Here is a 19,242-nt window from a genome sequence, read left to right as displayed (position 1 = left end):
TAAAAGCAGGTCTCTGACATGAGAGGTGGGTCAGGATATTCTTATTGCCCCCCATTCCTAGGAACTTCCTCCCTCATCCTCTGTCTGTCCCTGCAGCACTGATGGTGAGCACTGCATTTGGTACACGGTCAGCTGGCTGCTCTCTGGGTGTGTTTCTCATTCTTGAAACTTTTCCATGTGTGCAGGACCATGCTGTTCCCACAGGAATTGCTTATCAAAGGCTCCAGTCTGGTCTTGGTGCCAGTCCACAATAGCAGCATCCTCTGTATTGCTGATCCAAAGGGATGCTTTCTAAAAGTGGGCTAAAAATGTAAGACTTGCATGTGGTGTGAGCTGGGTGAAGTTCCTCAGCTGCCCGGAAACCAGTTCAGTGTTACTCAGAACAACTCACTCATCCCATTCTTGCTTTTATCTCCCTTGCACTGAACCAGTGCCCTAAGGACAAGCCCTGTTCACAGGACTGGGAGGTGGATTTATCTCACTTCTGGGAAGCTTCCCCACTCCTAAAGCAGCCTGTGGATTACACTTGACCCATATGGTGTTTATCAGCCATGACAGAAGGAGTGCTGCTAATCCTGTGAAGCCAAACTCTCCAAGGAAAATTCAGTGTGTGTTACCAAGAGAAGTTAAATGGACAAAAGCGAATGGATTTATCCCTTGCTCCAGTAATATGAGCTTGGTACTTGGATGTGGATTTTCCCAGATTCTAACTACTTGATCAGTAAGTCCAGGCTGACTCACATGTTGAGGAAAATACAAATAGAGGAGACCCATCACAGCCACCAAGCATTGCCTGGGGCTTCTCCTCTCCTGTTTGCAGCATACTTCCTGACCATTTTTAATCCCTTCCCTGTGTTCATTAGTAAAAATCTCCATGTATGCAATAGAATTGAAAAAAAATGCTAAACCTACTCATAAACTGTGCTTAGCTATGGAAAGCAGAAGTTATGTATAGATGTTATTTGCCACAATAATACCATATAAAAGTCAAAAAACAATAATATGGAAGGGAAGATTAACTATTATTGGGCATGTTTCAGCAAATGGGATTATTTTGCATGTCAGTTATGAGTTAATTTGCAACATTAATCTCATTGCAGTCCTTGGCAGAAATACAGAATGTTTTTAATTGGTCCTGTGACTTTTTAAATGATCACCTGATGAAAAGCTTGTAAGTTTTACTATTGATTTAATGCTAAATATTACTGGGGGGGGGAAGTCCTTACAGATTTCATCAGAAAATACAAATCATGCTTTCATCGCCTTGCTGCTTTTGCTGTGTTGACTCGATAATGTTGGCACTCTGGAACCAGCTGTATGTGGAAAAAAAAGTAGAAATCTTGCAGCAAAATGAGGAAATCTATGGCAGAGCAATAATAGCATTTGGACTGATTCAGTATAAGCAAGAAATCACCCGCTGAGTCATTAAAAACTGAGATGAATGGGAGGCAGTAAATGGATGGCTCGGAAGAATATGAATGATTAGGAAGTGCATGAAGTTGCTTGGGTTTTTTCCCCCTGAAGATTATATTTTGTCCTCTAAAGTGGCATATGGCTCCTGTGGAAGCTGATAGCCACAGTGAATTTGTCACAACCAGTTTATCAATGCTTCAAGAGATGCCAAGCAGCTCGGGGGACAGCTCAGAGCAGGAGTGGGCTCCCTGCCCACGGCACCTGAGCACGAGTCATTAGCCCAGGTCCTCTGGGATGTGTACAGGGAGATTGTTGGGGCTGAGAAGGATTCTGGTTGTGGGGGAACATCTGCTGCCTGGAGGAAAGGCTGGCTGCTTTCTTGGAAGTGTTTCACCCTGTTTGATGTTAACTCACACTAACAGTGGCAGGAGTTGAAGTGGGGATGGTGTGGTCACCTGGGCTGGGTGACCCAGACTGCTGCCACCAAGGGGAAAAAAAACCCCCTTTGATGAAGAGCTATAATCTCTTTCCTGACTTGTGAAATAGCAAAATATCAATATAAATTCATGAGGTATCAAAGGAGAGATCCCAGTGTTTAAAGGGTGGACCTGGGCCAGTTTGGGAGCTCACGACTCCTGCTTGCGTATCAGGTAATAACAGAGATGTGCTTTTCCTGTCTGCTGAAATCAGTGAGAGCAAAATCAATCCCCAGCCAAGAAACCTTCTTTACAAGTGCAGTCAAGTGTAACATCAGACATGAGTCTGATACAAAGTTTGATAGGAGGGTGCAGCTGCTGTCCGGGCTGCTGTGCAAGGAGGCGTTTGATTTACATGAGCATGAACAAGTCCGCCCCTTAGAGCCTGATTCAGCGCCTAATAATCACTCCTGACTTTAACAGAGTGCTAAAGCAGGCTTATTTATTGCTTCCTATATTGCATCCAAAGATGAGAAACAGATTTAGAGCTGTAAGAGTCATAAGAACACTGGAGAGGCAAAAAAAGTGGAAAAATTAGATCCTTGCACCAAGGCATCTTTTTTTTTTTTTTTGTGCCATCACATTACAACAGCCTGTCTCTGCAGCAAAATTTCAACCCCTGCAGTCAGATTTTGCATTTTACATTTTACACATCAATGTTATCTGGCTGTACTCAGCCAGTGAAGGTAGGAGTCACCTGGAGGAGTCCAGCATGGATCTGCAAAGCAGTGCCCTCCCAGCCACCAGGCTCACCTGCCCTGCACTGTCATCAAATCTCTGCTGGAACCTGGACCTTGAAATGGGAAATAGTCCATGCACTCTGCTCCTCAGGCAGGGTAATTAAGATAAAATTAAGTTGGACCTCATTTGTTTAACGTACTTTAAGGACTAGACGTGCTGTAGCACTACTGACATGAATGTTTAAGATTTGATAGCACACATGGCTTGTCCTCTGCCCTTCTGGGGTGGGACCATCACCTTCTGTCCAGTCCTTCTGCCCCAGTGCCTGCAAAACCTGCTGGTGCAGAGAAGCACACCTACTTAGCAAATGTCAATCACTTTTTTACAGCAACACATGGGTAAGTATTAAAGTCTTCACCAAAGGCTGCAATATTCCCAGGTTACAGCCATCTGAACATAGTTCACTTCATCAGGGAAAAAAAAAATGCCCTTTTTCCCTCTTCCATGCTGATGAGGCTGTCATGTCAGGGGGAAAATTTTTGTGGGAACCTCTCGAACAGATATTGGCAAAATTATTGAGAAATAGAGGATGCTTTGAGCATGCTCTCTAACACAACAGTTCTTGCCCAGCATTTGTTGCATATTTAAGACTAGTGTTCAAGGGAGAAGCTTATTATTTTCATCATCTATAGTTCAACCAAGGCATTTAAGGAAAAATACTCTTGGTTGCTGGCATGGTCAGGTGCTGCAATGCACAGGAATGGGGTGAAAGCAGGCAGTCTGCATCAGTAATCAGGTTAGAGTCAGCTGCCTCTGCCCTCCAGCCTGCTCTGAAATGGCATGTAGTCTAATTAGTTATAAAAAGGATTTTACTGAATAGTTGTAAACAGATCTGAGGGCTTGGAATAAAATCAATCTGACTGTGGAAAGTTTTCAGGATAATTATAAACTGCTATTGGCAGAGTGTGAAAGAGAGACCAAAGGACTTCTAGCAGTGGGAAACTTGTAGCTGTGTGGGCTGTTCTCTACAGGGGGAAGAAGAGAGATGGAGTTTGTGGGGTCTCTCCAGGTCTTTATCAGAGGAAGGATAAGGGGCTTCAATCAGTGAGGACAGTTCTTTAGAAGTGCTTTTCTTTTAAGGCTCTTGAATGTTTTGTTCTTTTCCGTAATGTTAGCGATGTCCTGACACCTGAGGTACCAACACATCCCATGGTGGAAGATACATGACCAGGTGAACTGCACAGTGAATGCTTATACTTGTGGGAAGAAAAAAAAAAAAAATATATATATATATATTCAAGGGATTTGAGCATGTTTTTATATAAAGGCATGTAAAAATTATCTTTGCACAGATCAGAATGGTCTTGGCTCAGACCTTCACCGTCTCCCTACTGAAGTAAGTGCTGAAAATTGCATCTCCTGGACAGGCTGGTCCTCGCTGCCCCACAAAGCCACCCTAGCCACCAACCCACCTCAAACTGCCCCTGGACTCTACTTTCCCGTTCATGGCAATGCCCCAGAACTCCACCAGAGAAAATGGCTTTTGCTTCACTCAGCCCCTCGATTTCTCCTGCACATCCCCTCGTCCCGGCGAGGCCGGCCGGCCGTTCGGAGCAATGAGTGCCAGGGATGGCTGCAGCACCCCCCTGAGCAATGGCATCGCATCCTCGGGGGCTCCCAGCCCCTCGGACTCCTGTGCCCAGCCCCTCTGCGCGCCCGCCCCGGCCGAGGAGGAGACGCCGTTGGAAGAAGGGGTGAAATACGTGTCTGCTGAAGGGGAGGAGCTGGCCTGCGGCTGGGGGGGATTCACCCCCGGCTGCTTGCAGCTCTGCAACACATCCAAAGGGGTCTTGTTCTTCCTCTGCGTGGCCTCCTTCCTGCAAGGCATGACCGTGAACGGCTTCATCAACACCGTCATCACCTCCATCGAGCGCCGCTTCGACCTGCGCAGCTACCAGAGCGGGCTGATCGCCAGCTCCTACGACATCGCGGCCTGCGTCTGCCTCACCTTCGTCAGCTACTTTGGGGGCAATGGCCACAAGCCCCGCTGGCTGGGCTGGGGGGTGCTGGTCATGGGCTTGGGCTCCCTGCTCTTCGCCCTGCCCCACTTCACCACGGGGCAGTACGAGGCGCGCTCGGCGGCCGAGGTGGGTGTCTGCGGTGGGAACCAGAGCCTGCCCTGTTCCCAGGCTGCCTCCAGCCTCTCCAGGTACAGGTTTGTCTTCATGGCGGGGCAGTTCCTGCACGGCATGGGAGCCACGCCGCTCTACACGCTCGGCGTCACCTACCTGGATGAAAACGTCAAGACCAACTACTCCCCTGTGTACATTGGTGAGTGGGGCTGAAGGGGCAGCTCCAGCCTTTGAAAAGCAGGGTGATGGGAAGGAGGTGATGGGAAGGAGGTGATGGGAAGGAGGTGATGGTCCCTCTGCCTTGGCCAACCCACACTGGGAGCACCTCTCCCCACGCTCCTCAGCCTTTTGTTCCTGTTAAGGGGTGAGGTGGAAATCAAGGACGTGGCAGCTGCTGGGGAGGTTTTGATTATTTGCCAGGAGGAAAACTGAGCTCAGCTGGGTGTTCTTCTTCCCGCAGCTCCTGCCCTGTAGATGGGGAGTTCCTCCTGCTCCTGACATGGGGCCAGCCCATGTGGCATTATCATCACAGGCAGACAGCCTTAAGGCCATACCCTCACCTGTGCAAGGGAGCATAGAATCACAGCATGATTTGGGTGCAAAAGGACCTTTAAAGGTCATCTAGTCCAATGAGAAGGGACACCTTCAACTGGATCAGGTAGCTCAGAGCCCCATCCTATCTGACCTTGAATGTTTCAAGGGACGGAACATCCACTGCCTCTTTGGGCAGCCTGTGCCAGTGTTTTATCACTATCATTTATATCTAACCTAAACCTTTAGATCATCATTCCTTCAGGCCTCAGCACAGCAGGGATGGTCTCTGAGCTGCTCAGCTACTGCTGGTGCAAAGCACAGCCAAGAGAAGAGGCTCAGCTCACTCCTCTGTATCACTGGTCACTCAGCAGCTGCCAAACACTTACAGTCCTGGTGGTGAAAATGCCAAAAGGGTGATCTTCTAGCAATTTCAAAATGTATCAGTCTGCCCACGCCATATCAGAAGGCTGTGTAGTGTGGGAAGGAGATCACAAGGAGATCATCAGCAAGTTGATGATCTTTCCATGTGTTGTGGTTTAAACAGCAAACTGAAATAAGTGCCAGTGTGCCGTGTTTAGTGTAGACATTTTGTGTTGTCAGTGGGGAGAGAATCCTGCTGCTCATTGATGTGGCAGTGGGATCAGCTGCATCCCTACTAAATCTGGTTTATTCCTGAATCAGTTTTACCTGCCCCATACTATAAAACCTCTCAGGCTGGATGCAAAAGCTTCCCTGAAAGAGAAGTGTGAGAGGAAATGTTGTTGGAATGATCTGGGTTTGTGTCTTGGTGATTTAGGGGGAAGGGTGTGAGGCAGCCAGAGGCTGAGCATCCTGCATCTAGGAGGGAATTGGGCTGGGGATCCCTGGCTGACACACTGCTGGTTGTCTAACACGACTTGTTTTCCCTTTCAGCTGTTTTCTACACTGCTGCAATCCTTGGGCCTGCAGCGGGTTATCTGGTAGGAGGAATGTTTCTAAATATTTATACTGAAATTGGCAGAGAGTAAGTCGTTAAAAAAAAATCTTGTTCCTTTCCCTTTCTGCTCTGTGTTTCCTTTGTTTGGTAGAAAAAAATTATAACAATGATCTGGAGCAATGAGCTGGTGGCTGGGGGGGAAGTGTGCCTGGGGTGTTGTGTGCTGTGACTGCAGGCAGGGAGGCTGGAGTGGTGGTTTGCATTAGTGCTGCTGCTGGAGGGAAATTGCTGACAAACCTGTCAGCTTAAATCCTTCCTCACGCTGCACTGCCTGTGCTAATGAGGCTGTGAGCAGCAGGTGAATTTTTTGAATGAGTTCCCTGATGAGGTGGTGCTCCCAGCAGTACTGCTCACCCTCCCAGTCATCCCACCAGGATGCTTAGTCCCTCCTTGCTTTGTAAAATTTTTAATTTATTCTTGTTTCCTTACAGCTCTTTGGTAGGTCATAGAATCACAGGATGGTTTGGGCTGGAAGGGACCTTAGCGATCATCTAGTTCCAACCCCTCTGCCACAGGCAGGGACACCAGATGACCACATGAATGGGTTAAAAAGGGGAAATGGGTTTCCAGGGAAAGAAATGGATTATGTCCACCAGTTTTCTTACACAGGGTGTTTTTGGGGTGGAACAAGGATCTTGGCACAGATCAAACAGAGCACAGTTGAAAAGGAGTAAGGTGAATGTGCAAACGTGAGATTAAATGAGAATCACGCCCATGATGTTTCATTTATCACACCATGAGAATGAAATGGGTGTGATTTCCTGGGCTGGTGAAGTGCTGTGCTGAGGCAGGAGGGATGGTAGATGAGACATCCCCATCAGATCACTCAGTGTTCTTCGCTGTCACCCCCCGGGCCCCTGCCAGCCTCAGGGAGAGGCACACGGAGCTGCCCCACTCCGTCCCCAACCAGCGCCTCTGTCCCTTGTGTCCCTCTGCCTTTGCTTCTTGCAGGATCGACATCGCCCCCGAGAACACGCTGTGGGTGGGGGCCTGGTGGATCGGCTTCCTTGGGGCTGGAGCTGCCTCCCTGCTCATCTCTATCCCCATCCTGGGCTACCCCCAGCGCCTCCCAGGTATGGAGCTCCTCCATCGGGAGCTGGGGCTGGGACTGCGCCGTGCTCCCGCTGGCCCTGGGGCTTCCATCCTGGTGCACCTGTGTAGCTGGGGACGTGGGAGAAAAGGAGGAGCTTCCTGTGTTTAAGTTGTAATTCCTAAATGGATTTCACCCCTTTGGCTTTCCATCTGCCTCTGTTGCTGCATCTCCCTTTGCAGCTCTTGGTGGAGGGAGGATGTCAGGTTGTGTTTTCCCCCTGCAAATCCACGGCTTCAGTAGCATCCACATCCCGTGTCTGACACGCTCCTCGTTCCCTTTGCCTCTCGTTTTCAGGATCCCAGCGCTACATCGTTATGAGGGTGTCAGAGGCTCATCAGCTGAAGGATGGGAGCCACCAAAAGGCGTCGGATCCTGACTTCGGGAAAACAGTGAAAGATCTGCCTCGGTGAGAAAACCACCCCACACAGAAGTTAGGGAGCCCTCCGCAGAGGGGAGAGAGTAATGAGCCCAAGCTGAGCTTCCTTTCAGCCCTGCCAGCTCAAAGGTTTTGCCCATCTTCAAACAAAGACACTTTCTTTCAGAGGAGGTGCCCAAGTGCCTGGTCCTGTCAAGGTCTGGGAGCATTTGGCAGAGAGGCTGAACTAGAGCTGGTGCTGGGGATCACATGGGGGATCAGGGGACAAGTGGCCAGTCCCATCTGGCCTTTCAGAAGCTCGTGTCCACCTGCAGTCTTGTGCCACACGCTGAGTTTCCCTGAGAGTGCCTTGATGCCAAGCTGTAGGTGATGGGAGATGCCCAGGCATTGCCAGCTCCCTCCCTCTCCCCAGCAGCATTATTTCTGCTTCTGCCTGGCCTCACCTGGCCCAATTGCATGTTTCCAACAGCTCCTCCTCCCCAGCCCCTCAGGGTTTTAGTCCTTTCCTCTATTTTTACTTGTGTTAGATCCCTGTTTTGTCATTTTTAATGAGAAACGAGATGAAACAGGCCCTGTGATTCTCACAGCTCCATTCCAAACAAGATATATCACACTGTAACTTTCAGTTCCCATTCTCTTTTATTCTTTGTTTCCTTTCTTTTCTTTTGCCTTCACATCTTCCAGCACCTTTTATGTGCTACTGCTTCTTATCTCTCCAGCAAGGCAGTGACACAGCAACTTGCCTAATCCTGAGCTGCTGCTCAGCTCTGTGATGGGAGCAAAGCAGGGGCCAAAATAAATGTGGTCTTTTAACCACAGATTTTTGTTACAGATTTTTGAAATATTTTATGATTTTTTTTTTGTTGTGTTGAGTTGTGTTGAAACAGAGGGCAGGGGGAGAGGTACTGCTTTATTTATTGCTTGGGGTTAGCTGGCATGGAGGCTCTGGATGGTGCAGAGATACTTGGGTATTGATTCCTTTTGGAGCTTACAGTCAATAAAGGGATCTTTTCTTCTTCTTTTTTTTTAATTATTTTTTCTCCCAGGACCATTTTTAGGGAGGAGATTTTATCCATGTGTGATGGTTGCTCCCTGCAAAGGCAAATGATGCCAAACCCCAGGCTGCTGCCAACAATCACCTCTGAGCTTTAGTTGTGGTCTTTGTTGTGCTGGCAGAGGAGGATGGAAGCAGGTGCTCAGAACAGGAATTTTCAGCACCAGTTGTGTCAACACAACTCACACCCATGTGAAGTTCTTGGAGACTTTGTAGGAAGTTTACCAGGGGTTAAGACAGTTTTATGAGCAATATTACGTTGAACAGATTTCATTGTTGTTATTAAATGGCATTCTTGACTGGGTGCCATTTTCCGAGGTCATGGCTTGTTCTCCTCACGGAAATTGAATTCAAAACCTGCATTTAAATAACGATAAGGCTGTGACTAAAACCAGCACAAACGGGGCAGCAGAGAGGGATGAAATTTAGTGGTTGATGCTTTTCTTGCTTGTCTGGAACAAAACTGTCCTGTCTGACAGCAGGAGCAGAGACAATCCTCCTCCAGGAGCATCTTTCACTCCTCTTTCCTGAATAACAACTACCCAAAGTTGGGAACTTGTATCGGACAATTCAGACCAGTCCAGATCTCAGTGTGGTTTGAAAGCAGGAACCCAACAGACTTTTATGGTCCCTGGTTTTGATTACTAAAAGGGAAGTGCCTTCAAGGCTTTCTGCTCTGGAAACTTGCATTAAGGAGGAGATCCCATCTGTGCAGGCAGCTCTTGGGGACATGTGGACCAGGCTGGAGGGTAAGGCCAAGGGACACTCACTGTTCCTTTTGTGTTAGTCAGGGATCATGTGCCACACATTTTCTCACACAGGCAGTAATAGTCTCAGAGAGATAAGCAGAAAAACTGATGAAATAAAATACTGTTCCATGCCATCAGGTCCTTTCTAAGTGAGGTTAATGAATTGCTGCATTCAAAGTGCTGCCTGAGAGAAAGGGTTTACAGGAATGCAGCCCACACAGCCTAATCCTCTGCCCTGGAGACACTTCTGTCTTAACTCTTGGGTTGAAAAGGCCTGATAAAATAGCATTTTCCTTTCTCTGCTTCCTTATGATTGCTCTCATGGAGTAACCCCTCCTGTCAGAGCGGAGGGACTCAAAGGGAAGTCATGTAGAGCTGTACCAAGAGGAGGCTCTGTCCCTGCAAGCTGCAGGGTGGAGTTTGTGAGGATCACTCCCTGGCCTGGCAAGCCCTGATCTTCAGCACAAGGAGTTGTGGTCAATATTTCACTGATCACTCCTGGATTAAGTGCAGGGTGGGACTTTGTTTCATCTCATGGCTTTTCTACAGCTTCCCCACATGGCAAAGGGAGGTTGGTTTATGTTCCTGTGGGATGCATGTGGTGCCCTCTGTTCCCTTGGTGCTGGTGACAGTGGATGGCAATATGTGCTATTCACATGCTGTAAAATTGTATAAATATCTATTTATTAGTGACTCATTAGCTTGGGTCTGTTCTCTGGTACAGTCTGGGATGTCCTGGGCATGCCAGTGTTTCTCTGGAGGAGAGGAGCAGGCTCTGATCATGCAGGTGGTCCCAACCTGCTCAGAGAACCATTATGTGAGAAAGAGTTCCTACATGTGCCCATATCAGTAAAGCCTTGGAGGGTCAGCTTTTTTAGGTGGTGGGATTCTTCTCTCTGCAGTGCTGGGCCTCCTGAAATCCCTTTGGCTGCAAGAACTGGGCACTGCCAAGGCTGTTCAAGAGTTAGGTGATTTCTGGGTGTGTTTAAAGTCCTAGTGATGTAATAAAAAGGTTTGTGTTGTCTTTGGTAAGATTTTATGTGCCATAGCTCCTCACAACTACATTTTCTGTCTTCAGACAGATTAAATTGAGTAAATCCTTATTCTTAGTGCTGCAAGGAGTTCCTTTGCATTTTCCTACTTGCAAGTCCAGCCTGTAATTTTTGGGCAGAGGGCACAAAGTCACACTAGTGCCAGAGAGCAACTCTTCTCTGTAAAAAGGTGAAGGAACTTTCTGTTTTGGTTTGGCACTTTCTGAAAAAGGTTTTCTGCCTCAGCCACCAGATCTACAAGCGTTTTCTCACTGAAATATTAGGCTTTATACTTCTAAATTAAGCACAGTCAAAAAGATCTGGAAAATAAAATAGTACATTAAACTAATCCAAAGAGCTAGGCAGTGTAAAAGCCCCCTGTAGTCAAAGTACAGGAATGTGTGGTATTTTCTGTTTTTCAGCTTCTTTGTTCTTTTGATGTAATGAAATTCTCCACTTCATGTGAGCAAAGTTGCATAAATCTGACTCTGAGCCTCAGCACATCTCTCCCTTGTACCAAGGCAGGTTTTCTCTGATCTCACATTTCCACCAGAGCAGGTGGTGACTGCCTTCCTGCTCAGTGAGCATCCCATGGCATCTCTCTTGCAGGATTTGTGCCCATCCCAGAAATGGGATAACCCATGGCACTGGTCTGGGCTTGGCCAGGGGGAAGTCATGGGGCAGAATTTGAATTTCTTTACAAAACATCCCCTACAAAGCAATGTCAGTCCTCTTAGTCCAATATCCGAGGTAGTGAGAGATAATTGAGACCATTCCCTGTGCCTGAGGGCCTTTCTGCATCTCAGGGATGGAATTGTTGCTGGATCTGCATATAAATGACACATGGCAATTTCTCAGGCATATCTGCAGCTCTCTCCTAAATCCCAGTGGGTCAAAATAAAATGGAGTTACTCAATTTATACATTAAGCTTCAAGTAAAACTGGCCTTAGATTGTGGCAGAAAGATTGCTTTCTGTTTTTTAGGTGTCTTGGAGGTGTTTCCTCCATATAGAAAGGCTTGCTTGGTATTTCCCCTTAGTTACAAAACATCCATGATTATCAGAGGTTATTATTTTTCTGAGAGTGTTGGTGCGTGTGTATGTGAGGATGTAGCACAAGTTTGCTCTTGCTTGAATCAGGAGTCCGAAGATAACTGCCAACAGGCCCTAATAAAACCTTGAAATGACAGAGATTGGGTGAGGAGTAATGTCCTCTCAGTATTTAAACAGAGAAAGTACTCAGCCTGACCCTAAATGTTGGAAAATTACTGCTGAAATCATCCATATAGAAGTCGTGGGTGCCCTTAGTGTGAGTTATATGACACACATACATTCTTTGTGTCACTGGCTGAAAGAGGAAAGAGGAAAACCTCTTTCAAACCCCAATAAGGTCCCTTTTGTTGTTTTTCCTTTCAAAGGGTTGCAGGATGATGGGATGCTGCCTCATCTTACATGTGATCCTTTTGACTTAGAAGACCTGAAATCAAAATGTGCCTGAAATCAGTGATTCAATTCCAGTATATTTGTCCTTCCCAGGTCAGTGCTGCTACTTCTGAAGAACCCCACCTTCATCTTCCTCTGCTTAGCCGGAGCAACTGAAGCAACGCTGATAGCTGGGATGTCCACGTTTGGACCCAAATTCCTGGAGTCTCAGTTTAGTTTAAGTGCCTCTGAAGCTGCCACATTTTTTGGTGAGGAAGCCATGTTTTTGCAATGTTTTCCCATTTTGCCAACAAATAGAAGAGCACTTTTAGCTCGTTTAGAATGGAGACAGATGCTTTGCAGTTTAATTATGGACTGGTTATCCTCTTCAGCTGTTAGATAGGATCATTTCCTATCAGCACACCTACACCCAGTGCATTTCCAGAGCTGCATCTACTGTCATCAGGAGGAAATGTGTCACTTCTCTAGCCATCTGTTACCCTCTAGAAGAAGGCAAAATAATTGTAATTCCTCCTAGTGCATCACCAGGAAACACTGGCTAAACTTTTCCTGTGAGGAAGGATGTCAGAGCTGGGGGGGGAATATTTTGTCAGCTTCCAGAAACTGGGAAAATCCTCATGTGAGTGCCATAACATAGACCAAGGGATGACGTCCAACAAGCATCAGCACTCATGATGTGCTCCTCTAAGAGTCAGTTATAAGACCTCTGGGTAGGAAAAGCTGCCTTACCAGGCTCGTGCCACATTACCTGAACTGTTAGAGGGGACCACCCACTACAGCAACATCCACTGAACTCCCACCAAGAAGCCACACAGAAAACAAGGAATCATTTATATGCAAAATACATTGCAATTAATGTATTCAGACCTGAAAACTGCTTGTTGACATTTCTAATCTCACTTGTGCGTTTTTTCCTCTTCTTTCTCAGGTTATCTGGTTGTGCCAGCTGGAGGGGGAGGCACATTCCTGGGAGGGTTCCTCGTGAATAAATTCAAACTGCGCTGTTCAGGAATCATCAAGTTGTGTTTGCTTTGCACAGTGTTCAGTCTGCTGGCCATATTTGTTTTTTTTATCCACTGCCCTAACATGCCCATGGCAGGAGTAACCCAGATGTACGATGGAAGGTAACAACCACCATCCTGTCTGTCTGTCTGTCTGTCCTGAGGGCCTCTGGTCAGAAGAGAAGGATAGCTCAAACACACAGTGCTAGTGGCAGTCATGTGTGGATGTGTTGGGGGTGAAAGTTGGTGTCTGGTCAGTCCTACAGGCGGATATTGAGGGTGAGACACAGGAAACAGATATCCCAAGATTTGCAGTGAGATGGAGTTTTTGGAAGAGTTTAATGGGAGATGCTCCACTCTAAAGCTGCCTTTGCAGCAGCCCCCATCTCCATCCAGGGATAAACTGGATCAAAAGTGGGAATCTCCTTTCTGAATGGAAGTATCACTCTAAGAGCTGGTCACTTAAAGTCCCTTGGTGGCTGTGGGAGAGACAGCTCCAGGGCATGGCTAAAATTTGGTGGGACGAAAACCTTCCCTAGCCTGGTTTTATGCTCCCTGGGGATCTATCACAACTCCCACTGTCCTGTCCTCTCCTCATGTCCTCCTGTAAAGTGCTACTCACTGACTGCTCCTGTGTTCCCGCAGTGCTTTGCCAGGTGGGCACCTCAACCTGACAGGAGCCTGCAATGCCCAGTGTGGCTGTTTGCAGGAGACCTACAGCCCTGTCTGTGGCACTGATGACATCATGTACTACTCCCCCTGCCACGCTGGCTGCAAAAGGGTGTCTGAAAACCTCAGGAATGGCAAGAAGGTAGGCTTGAAATCTGGTGCTGAAAGCACTGTGGATGAACAGGGTGGTGGCACATCTCTGGAGTGATTTGGCTGGCTCTGCAAAAGGCTTGAGCTTTGCTGCATATCTGTGTAAAATCAGCCAGGGCAGGGTGGATGCTCTCAGGTACCATGTGAGATGAAGGCAGAAGGTACCCTGAGGTCGCCCTGCTTTTCTTCTCTCATTTTATCCAATCATCTTTGCCTCATTCTGGGTCAAACTGTGCTGAAATCCACGGAAAATCACGCAGGCAGGCAGGGAGCTTGGTAAACACCTGATTTCTGTCCTAGGGCTCATTTTGGGTCTTGGATGAACATGATGCACCTCCTTATCCTTCCAGCATGTTGCTCATGGAGTCAGGCAAAGGCTTAGGGAGGGTAGAGGTGACACTCAGCAGCCTGGCAGAGTTAATTTCCCTTGCTTGTTTGACCTGTTTGGAAACAGGTGTGTCAAAAATGCAGCTTGATTTCCATTTCTTTCTGGCAGTTTAACCAGATGCTTTCTGCCCTCCCTGAATTTCTTATTTTTAAAGCTTTGACTGTCACCACGCTCTCCTCAGCAGAGCCCCCACCAGCCTTTCTTTCCCAGGTCTACCATGAGTGTAGCTGTATTGACAAAGCCCTCCTGCCTGGCTTTGGCAAAGCAGAGGCAGGGAAATGCACCTCCTCCTGTGTAAAAAAGCCCTTGCTCCTGTGCTTCATGTTCGTTGTCATCCTCTTCACCTTCCTGAGCAGCATTCCTGCCCTGACTGCCACTCTGAGGTAAGCACAGGATGGCCTTGTCCTCTGCCAGCACTCCAAGAAACCTCAATATCCTCCTCTCTGCTTTATCCTGCTGGATCCAGCATGGGAAAGGTGTGAAGGGAGCCATTGAGTTACTGGCAGCCTGGAGACATCAGGACTAATTCTTGTCCCGGTCTAGCTGGGAAAGGAAGTTTCAGCACTGGAAGCTTTATCCTCTGATATGGGATACACACATTTACAGCAGGGGTAGAGGGAATTGCACTGAGGTTATCCTAAATCTCCAGGGGGATTGAGGTCCCAGGTGGGCTGGAGGTCCCAGGTGTGCTGGACTCAAGGACCTGGAGTTGTGAGGCAGGGAGGTGCAGCCTGGCAGCATTTTTAAACAAATCCCTTTTTTTTGCCCAGGTGTGTCTCTGACAGACAAAGGTCCTTTGCACTCGGGATCCAGTGGATCGTGGTACGAACACTAGGTATGGAGCAGAGGGAATTTGCACACCAGAATGGTCTGGTGGTCCTGGGAGGAATGTGCCAAGCTGTCAGCCAACAATAGAACACACTGGGTTGGAAAAGAAGGGAGTAGGACACATATTGATGAATAGAGGAAGCTTTCTTTCCTTTGCTGTCATCCAGGACAACTTAATTCCCTTAGCACGTGATTTGCAAACTGAACGGAGGGTTCTGTAACATGTCACAGGTGACAGAGGTTCAATGGCCTGCCAATGTGCCCTTATGCTAAGGAAAAGGAGCAGAGGTGGTAAAGCTCCTGTGAGTGTCTTTTGGCTCTTGTGCAATATGTAAGTCAGGATGGCCAAAAGACCTGCTGGACTCTCAGATCTTGAAATTCAGCTTATTTTTGATACCTGGTGGCTCTGGATGCTGCAGGGTGAGTTCTCTTAATCATGGTACCAACAGAGCCTGGTGCTTTCCTGCTAGAGCTGGTGTGTAGGTGCTGCCCAAACTGAAGGTGTCCTCTCTCTGCCCACAGGAGGCATCCCTGGCCCCATTGCCTTTGGATCCATGATTGATAAATCCTGTCTGCTCTGGCAGGACCAGTGTGGTGAGCAGGGCTCCTGCTACGTTTACCAGAACTCAGCCATGAGCCAATACACCCTCGTCGCTGGACTGGTCTACAAGGTGATGCTGCTGCTTAACTCCACTCCCTCATAAAGCAATCAGGTCTTCAGGACACAGTGTTTTGCTCTGGAAAAGAATTTTATAAAATTGGGTTGCCTTGATCTGCCCCACACCCAGACAAAATTAAATTTTCACGCAAGAAAATTCTCAGGGAAGGCAAAAGCCCTGTTTTCTTCTCATCAGGTAATGGTGCTCCAGGCCCCATCATTCTGTTAAATTCCCGTAATTTTCTAGGCTTACTGCTTCTATTGCATCATATGAAATAACTCCTTCCAACAGCAACCAAGCTGATTTTTGCTAGAAATGGAGTAAAATATCTAAGTGCAGTGTATTAGTGAGAGTGAGGGATGGCATTGTGGGCAGGCTGTAAATAACCATTCCCCAGTCACTGCTAGAAAATAAGAGAGCTGAGAGCTGTGGGCTTTATTTATTAGCAGAAAACCATCATTTTAACTGCTCCCAAACAAGCACTTGCCCTAGATAGTAATGTTTAGCAGCTGCTCTGATAAAGAGGTTTTCAAAAGCCTTCCAGCAAAAGGCTGAGGCAGTGTTGGCTCATGCAGCACTGTGCTCCAGGTGTTCGTGTGGGGCTGAACTTTTCAAGATTCCCATTGTTTCGGGGCTGGCTAAATTCAGATTTTTACCCCCTCTGGCTCTGTGTGCTGCTCTGCTTCCCAGGCTGGCCAACATCTCCTCCCCAAAGCTTGGTCAGCAAAGCTCATTGCAGATGTGGGGTGGGCCCCTGGTTTTGGGGGAGAGCAGACAGTAATGGGGTGTCTCCATGGCTGCAGGTGCTCGGGACAACCTTCTTCATCGTGGCTTGTTTACTCTACAAACCCCCACCTCCAGAGTCAGCCCCAGGCAGTTCGGATGCATCCGAAAATGGCACCAGTGGCCTCCAGGAGCACAAGCCTTCACTACCAGCTGAAGAGGATATATAGTGCTGTCCATGTACAAGTGACTTTCTCAGCCTCAGAAATACCATGAAAGGACATTATGCAGTCTCCCAAGGGGTTTTTAAATCAGCAGTAATATTTTAAATTTTTATTCTTTTTTTAGTTGAGGATAAATAATTTAAGTAACCACTGGTGTGCTTTGCTATTTTCTTAACGGCAAAAGCACATTTAAAGTTGTGTGCTGGTGCCACGTGCAGTTATTTAATTTTATTTAAAGAAAGGGCTACTCTAGCTTTATTCTGTGTCTGTGACAAGCCAGGACCACGTTCTCCACTTGTGGAAGTAATCACTGGTAACTCCAATGGAGCATGTGGGGTTTAAACCACCAGAGGATCTGGGCCAACTGTATTGAATATCTCAATTGTAAAGCCAACTGTAGCAAAACTCCTGCTGGGACTTCCAAGCTTGGGAGTAACACTGCTGTCCTGCAGTCTGTCTGCACTGCAGAGGGGTCAGCTGGCCCTTGAACTGCTGCATGCAGAGCAGACAGGCCTGGCAGTGTCCTCCTCCTTCCCATGCCAAACAAGTCACTCTGTTCAGGAGCAGCTTCTCTCATTATGCAAGTTCCTGTTACTGGGAGAGGAGATTTGATTAACAAATCCATCAGTACACTACAGGCAGCCATTCCCAGAGCTGCTGAGCACTGTACACTCACTGCCTCACTCATTGCAGGGTTTACACCGTGGTGATACTTCAATATTTTTATTTGTGTTGTTTAAAAGTGATGCCTTTTGTAAAGTATTGTGCAAAACTTGAACTTCTTGCTGTTTGCTGGGTGGGAAGATGTGAGATATAGATCTATGCAATGTTTATCTTGAGTTGTTCTGTAAAGACAGTGGTTTGGGTAAATGGAAAGGCTGGAGTGAATTTAGCTGGGCTCTAGACCAGTGGCCTGAGGGATGGGTCTGCCTTGTGGAAGGGGCGTGCTGGCTTGTAACTGGCCTGCTTGCAAGGAGAGAGGGCAGCGTTCCCAAAATGACCTTTGAATGTGCACTTGCAATATTGATCAAGCCCTTTTTGAGGGACAGAAGTGGAATCGAGGCATGTGTGAGTCTGGCTTCCCTGTCAGTGCAAATCAGGCCAGGTTAGTGCTTGGTGTGCCAGTGTTTGCACAGCCACATGGTGATCCAGGTGCATCCCCAGGGGAGGCTGTGGCCAGCCCTGGAATCCTGCATTGTGGAACGGCGTTCACAGGGGACGGCACCGGCGTCGCTGAGCTGCAGAACTGGAGCTCCAACTCAGAATTACTTTGCAGTTATTCTTGTATATTTTGTGTATTTCTGCTTTCACAGATGGACACAGGATGGGCATTTGCTTCCTTCATTAGCAAAGGACTGACTCTCAGAGTGTTCCCGTTGCAGACAGGGATGGTGGTGCTGGGAGTGTGGTCGATATTCAGGTTGATGAAGGAAAGCAGCTTCTTCCATTTGCAGATCCCTTTCCACCACAGCCACATGTTGACTTCCCTGCTTCCAAAGCCCTTGTTTCCATCCCCTGTTGAGTGCTGGGACACACTGTGCACCCCCTGCCCCATCCCTGGAAGTGCTCAGTGCCAGGCTGGGTGGGGTTTTGACCAACCTGATCTAGCTGAAGACGTCTCTGCCCACACCAGGGGATGGAAACAAAATTATTTTTAAGGTGCCTCCCAGCCCAAACCATTCTATGATTCTGTTTCTATCTCTAGGAACTGCTGGAAAAACTAAAAGTGGCAAGGGCAAGATGGATGGTGGCTTTTGGCTGCTTGTGGATGGGCAGCTGGTGCAGCTTTGATGGGGCACAGTGCACAGGAGAGCCCTGTTTTTCTAGGGAGGCAGGATCAGACCCACTAATAAAAGATTTAACCCCAACACTGTCCCAACACTTTGGGTACAAGCAGGGATCTTAGATGGGGAAATGCATGAATGTATTTTGGGAGCATATTTTATGTATAATCTATTTATGAAAGGTTGATGTCTTTCATTTTATATATATATATATATATATAGGTGTATATGTGTGTATATATATATATATATATATATATGGATATTGCAATGCAATTTTAGTGTTTATAAAATGAGCTTCATCCGATTGTGTTGTTTCCAGAGCTGAACAAAAGGTCCTGGAATTCTGGGCATTTATTGTGTTGGTGTGGGACTGGTAATTCAAGGATTTTAGTAAGCAGCAACATGACATTCCTGTTCCATAAACAGGCTGCTTAGGTGTACAGGCAACTTAAAATATTTGGATGTTTCCCAGTCTGGTGTGAAGTATTATATTGCTATAAAAGCATAGAAATATATCCACTATATCCATATTTCAAAGATACTTGTGTGTGTGTTTTTCATCAGTTGTCACCCTTTCCCAGCTGCAGTTCTTGGCAGGGGTGAATCCATGGTGCCATTTGCTGTAAGGCCACCGTGGGATCTCCGAGGAGGAAGGTTGGAACTCAGGTTTGTGTTTAATTTGCAGTGTTAATGAAGCCCCTCATGGCTACAGGAGCTGCAGGCATCAGGTGACACTGAGGATCTGTGGGTTGTGTCTCCTGCTGACTTACCCTCTCCTCCTGAGACAGAGGATTGTTGCTTTTGAGGGCAAAGAGGTTTATGCTTGCTTGGGAAGAAGAATCATTTCCCTTCTTTG

General features: G+C 47.3%; 1 protein-coding gene across 1 annotated transcript; it reads left to right on the top strand.

Annotated features, from left to right (window-relative positions):
- The first annotated feature begins 4,075 nt into the window (after positions 1-4,075).
- Positions 4,076-16,605, top strand: SLCO4A1 (solute carrier organic anion transporter family member 4A1). The gene is made up of 11 exons (XM_062505137.1): positions 4,076-4,901; positions 6,149-6,239; positions 7,164-7,285; positions 7,600-7,711; positions 12,051-12,205; positions 12,886-13,081; positions 13,604-13,769; positions 14,376-14,548; positions 14,936-15,000; positions 15,516-15,664; positions 16,456-16,605. Exons 1-11 carry the CDS (start codon positions 4,076-4,078, stop codon positions 16,603-16,605), a joined length of 2,205 nt encoding a protein of 734 aa, XP_062361121.1.
- The last annotated feature ends 2,637 nt before the right edge of the window (positions 16,606-19,242 follow it).

This window comes from Cinclus cinclus, chromosome 18 (assembly GCF_963662255.1).
Source record: "Cinclus cinclus chromosome 18, bCinCin1.1, whole genome shotgun sequence".
Lineage (NCBI taxonomy): Eukaryota > Metazoa > Chordata > Aves > Passeriformes > Cinclidae > Cinclus > Cinclus cinclus.
Note: the sequence above shows the minus strand (reverse complement) of the source record. Positions and strands in the feature narration are given on the sequence as shown.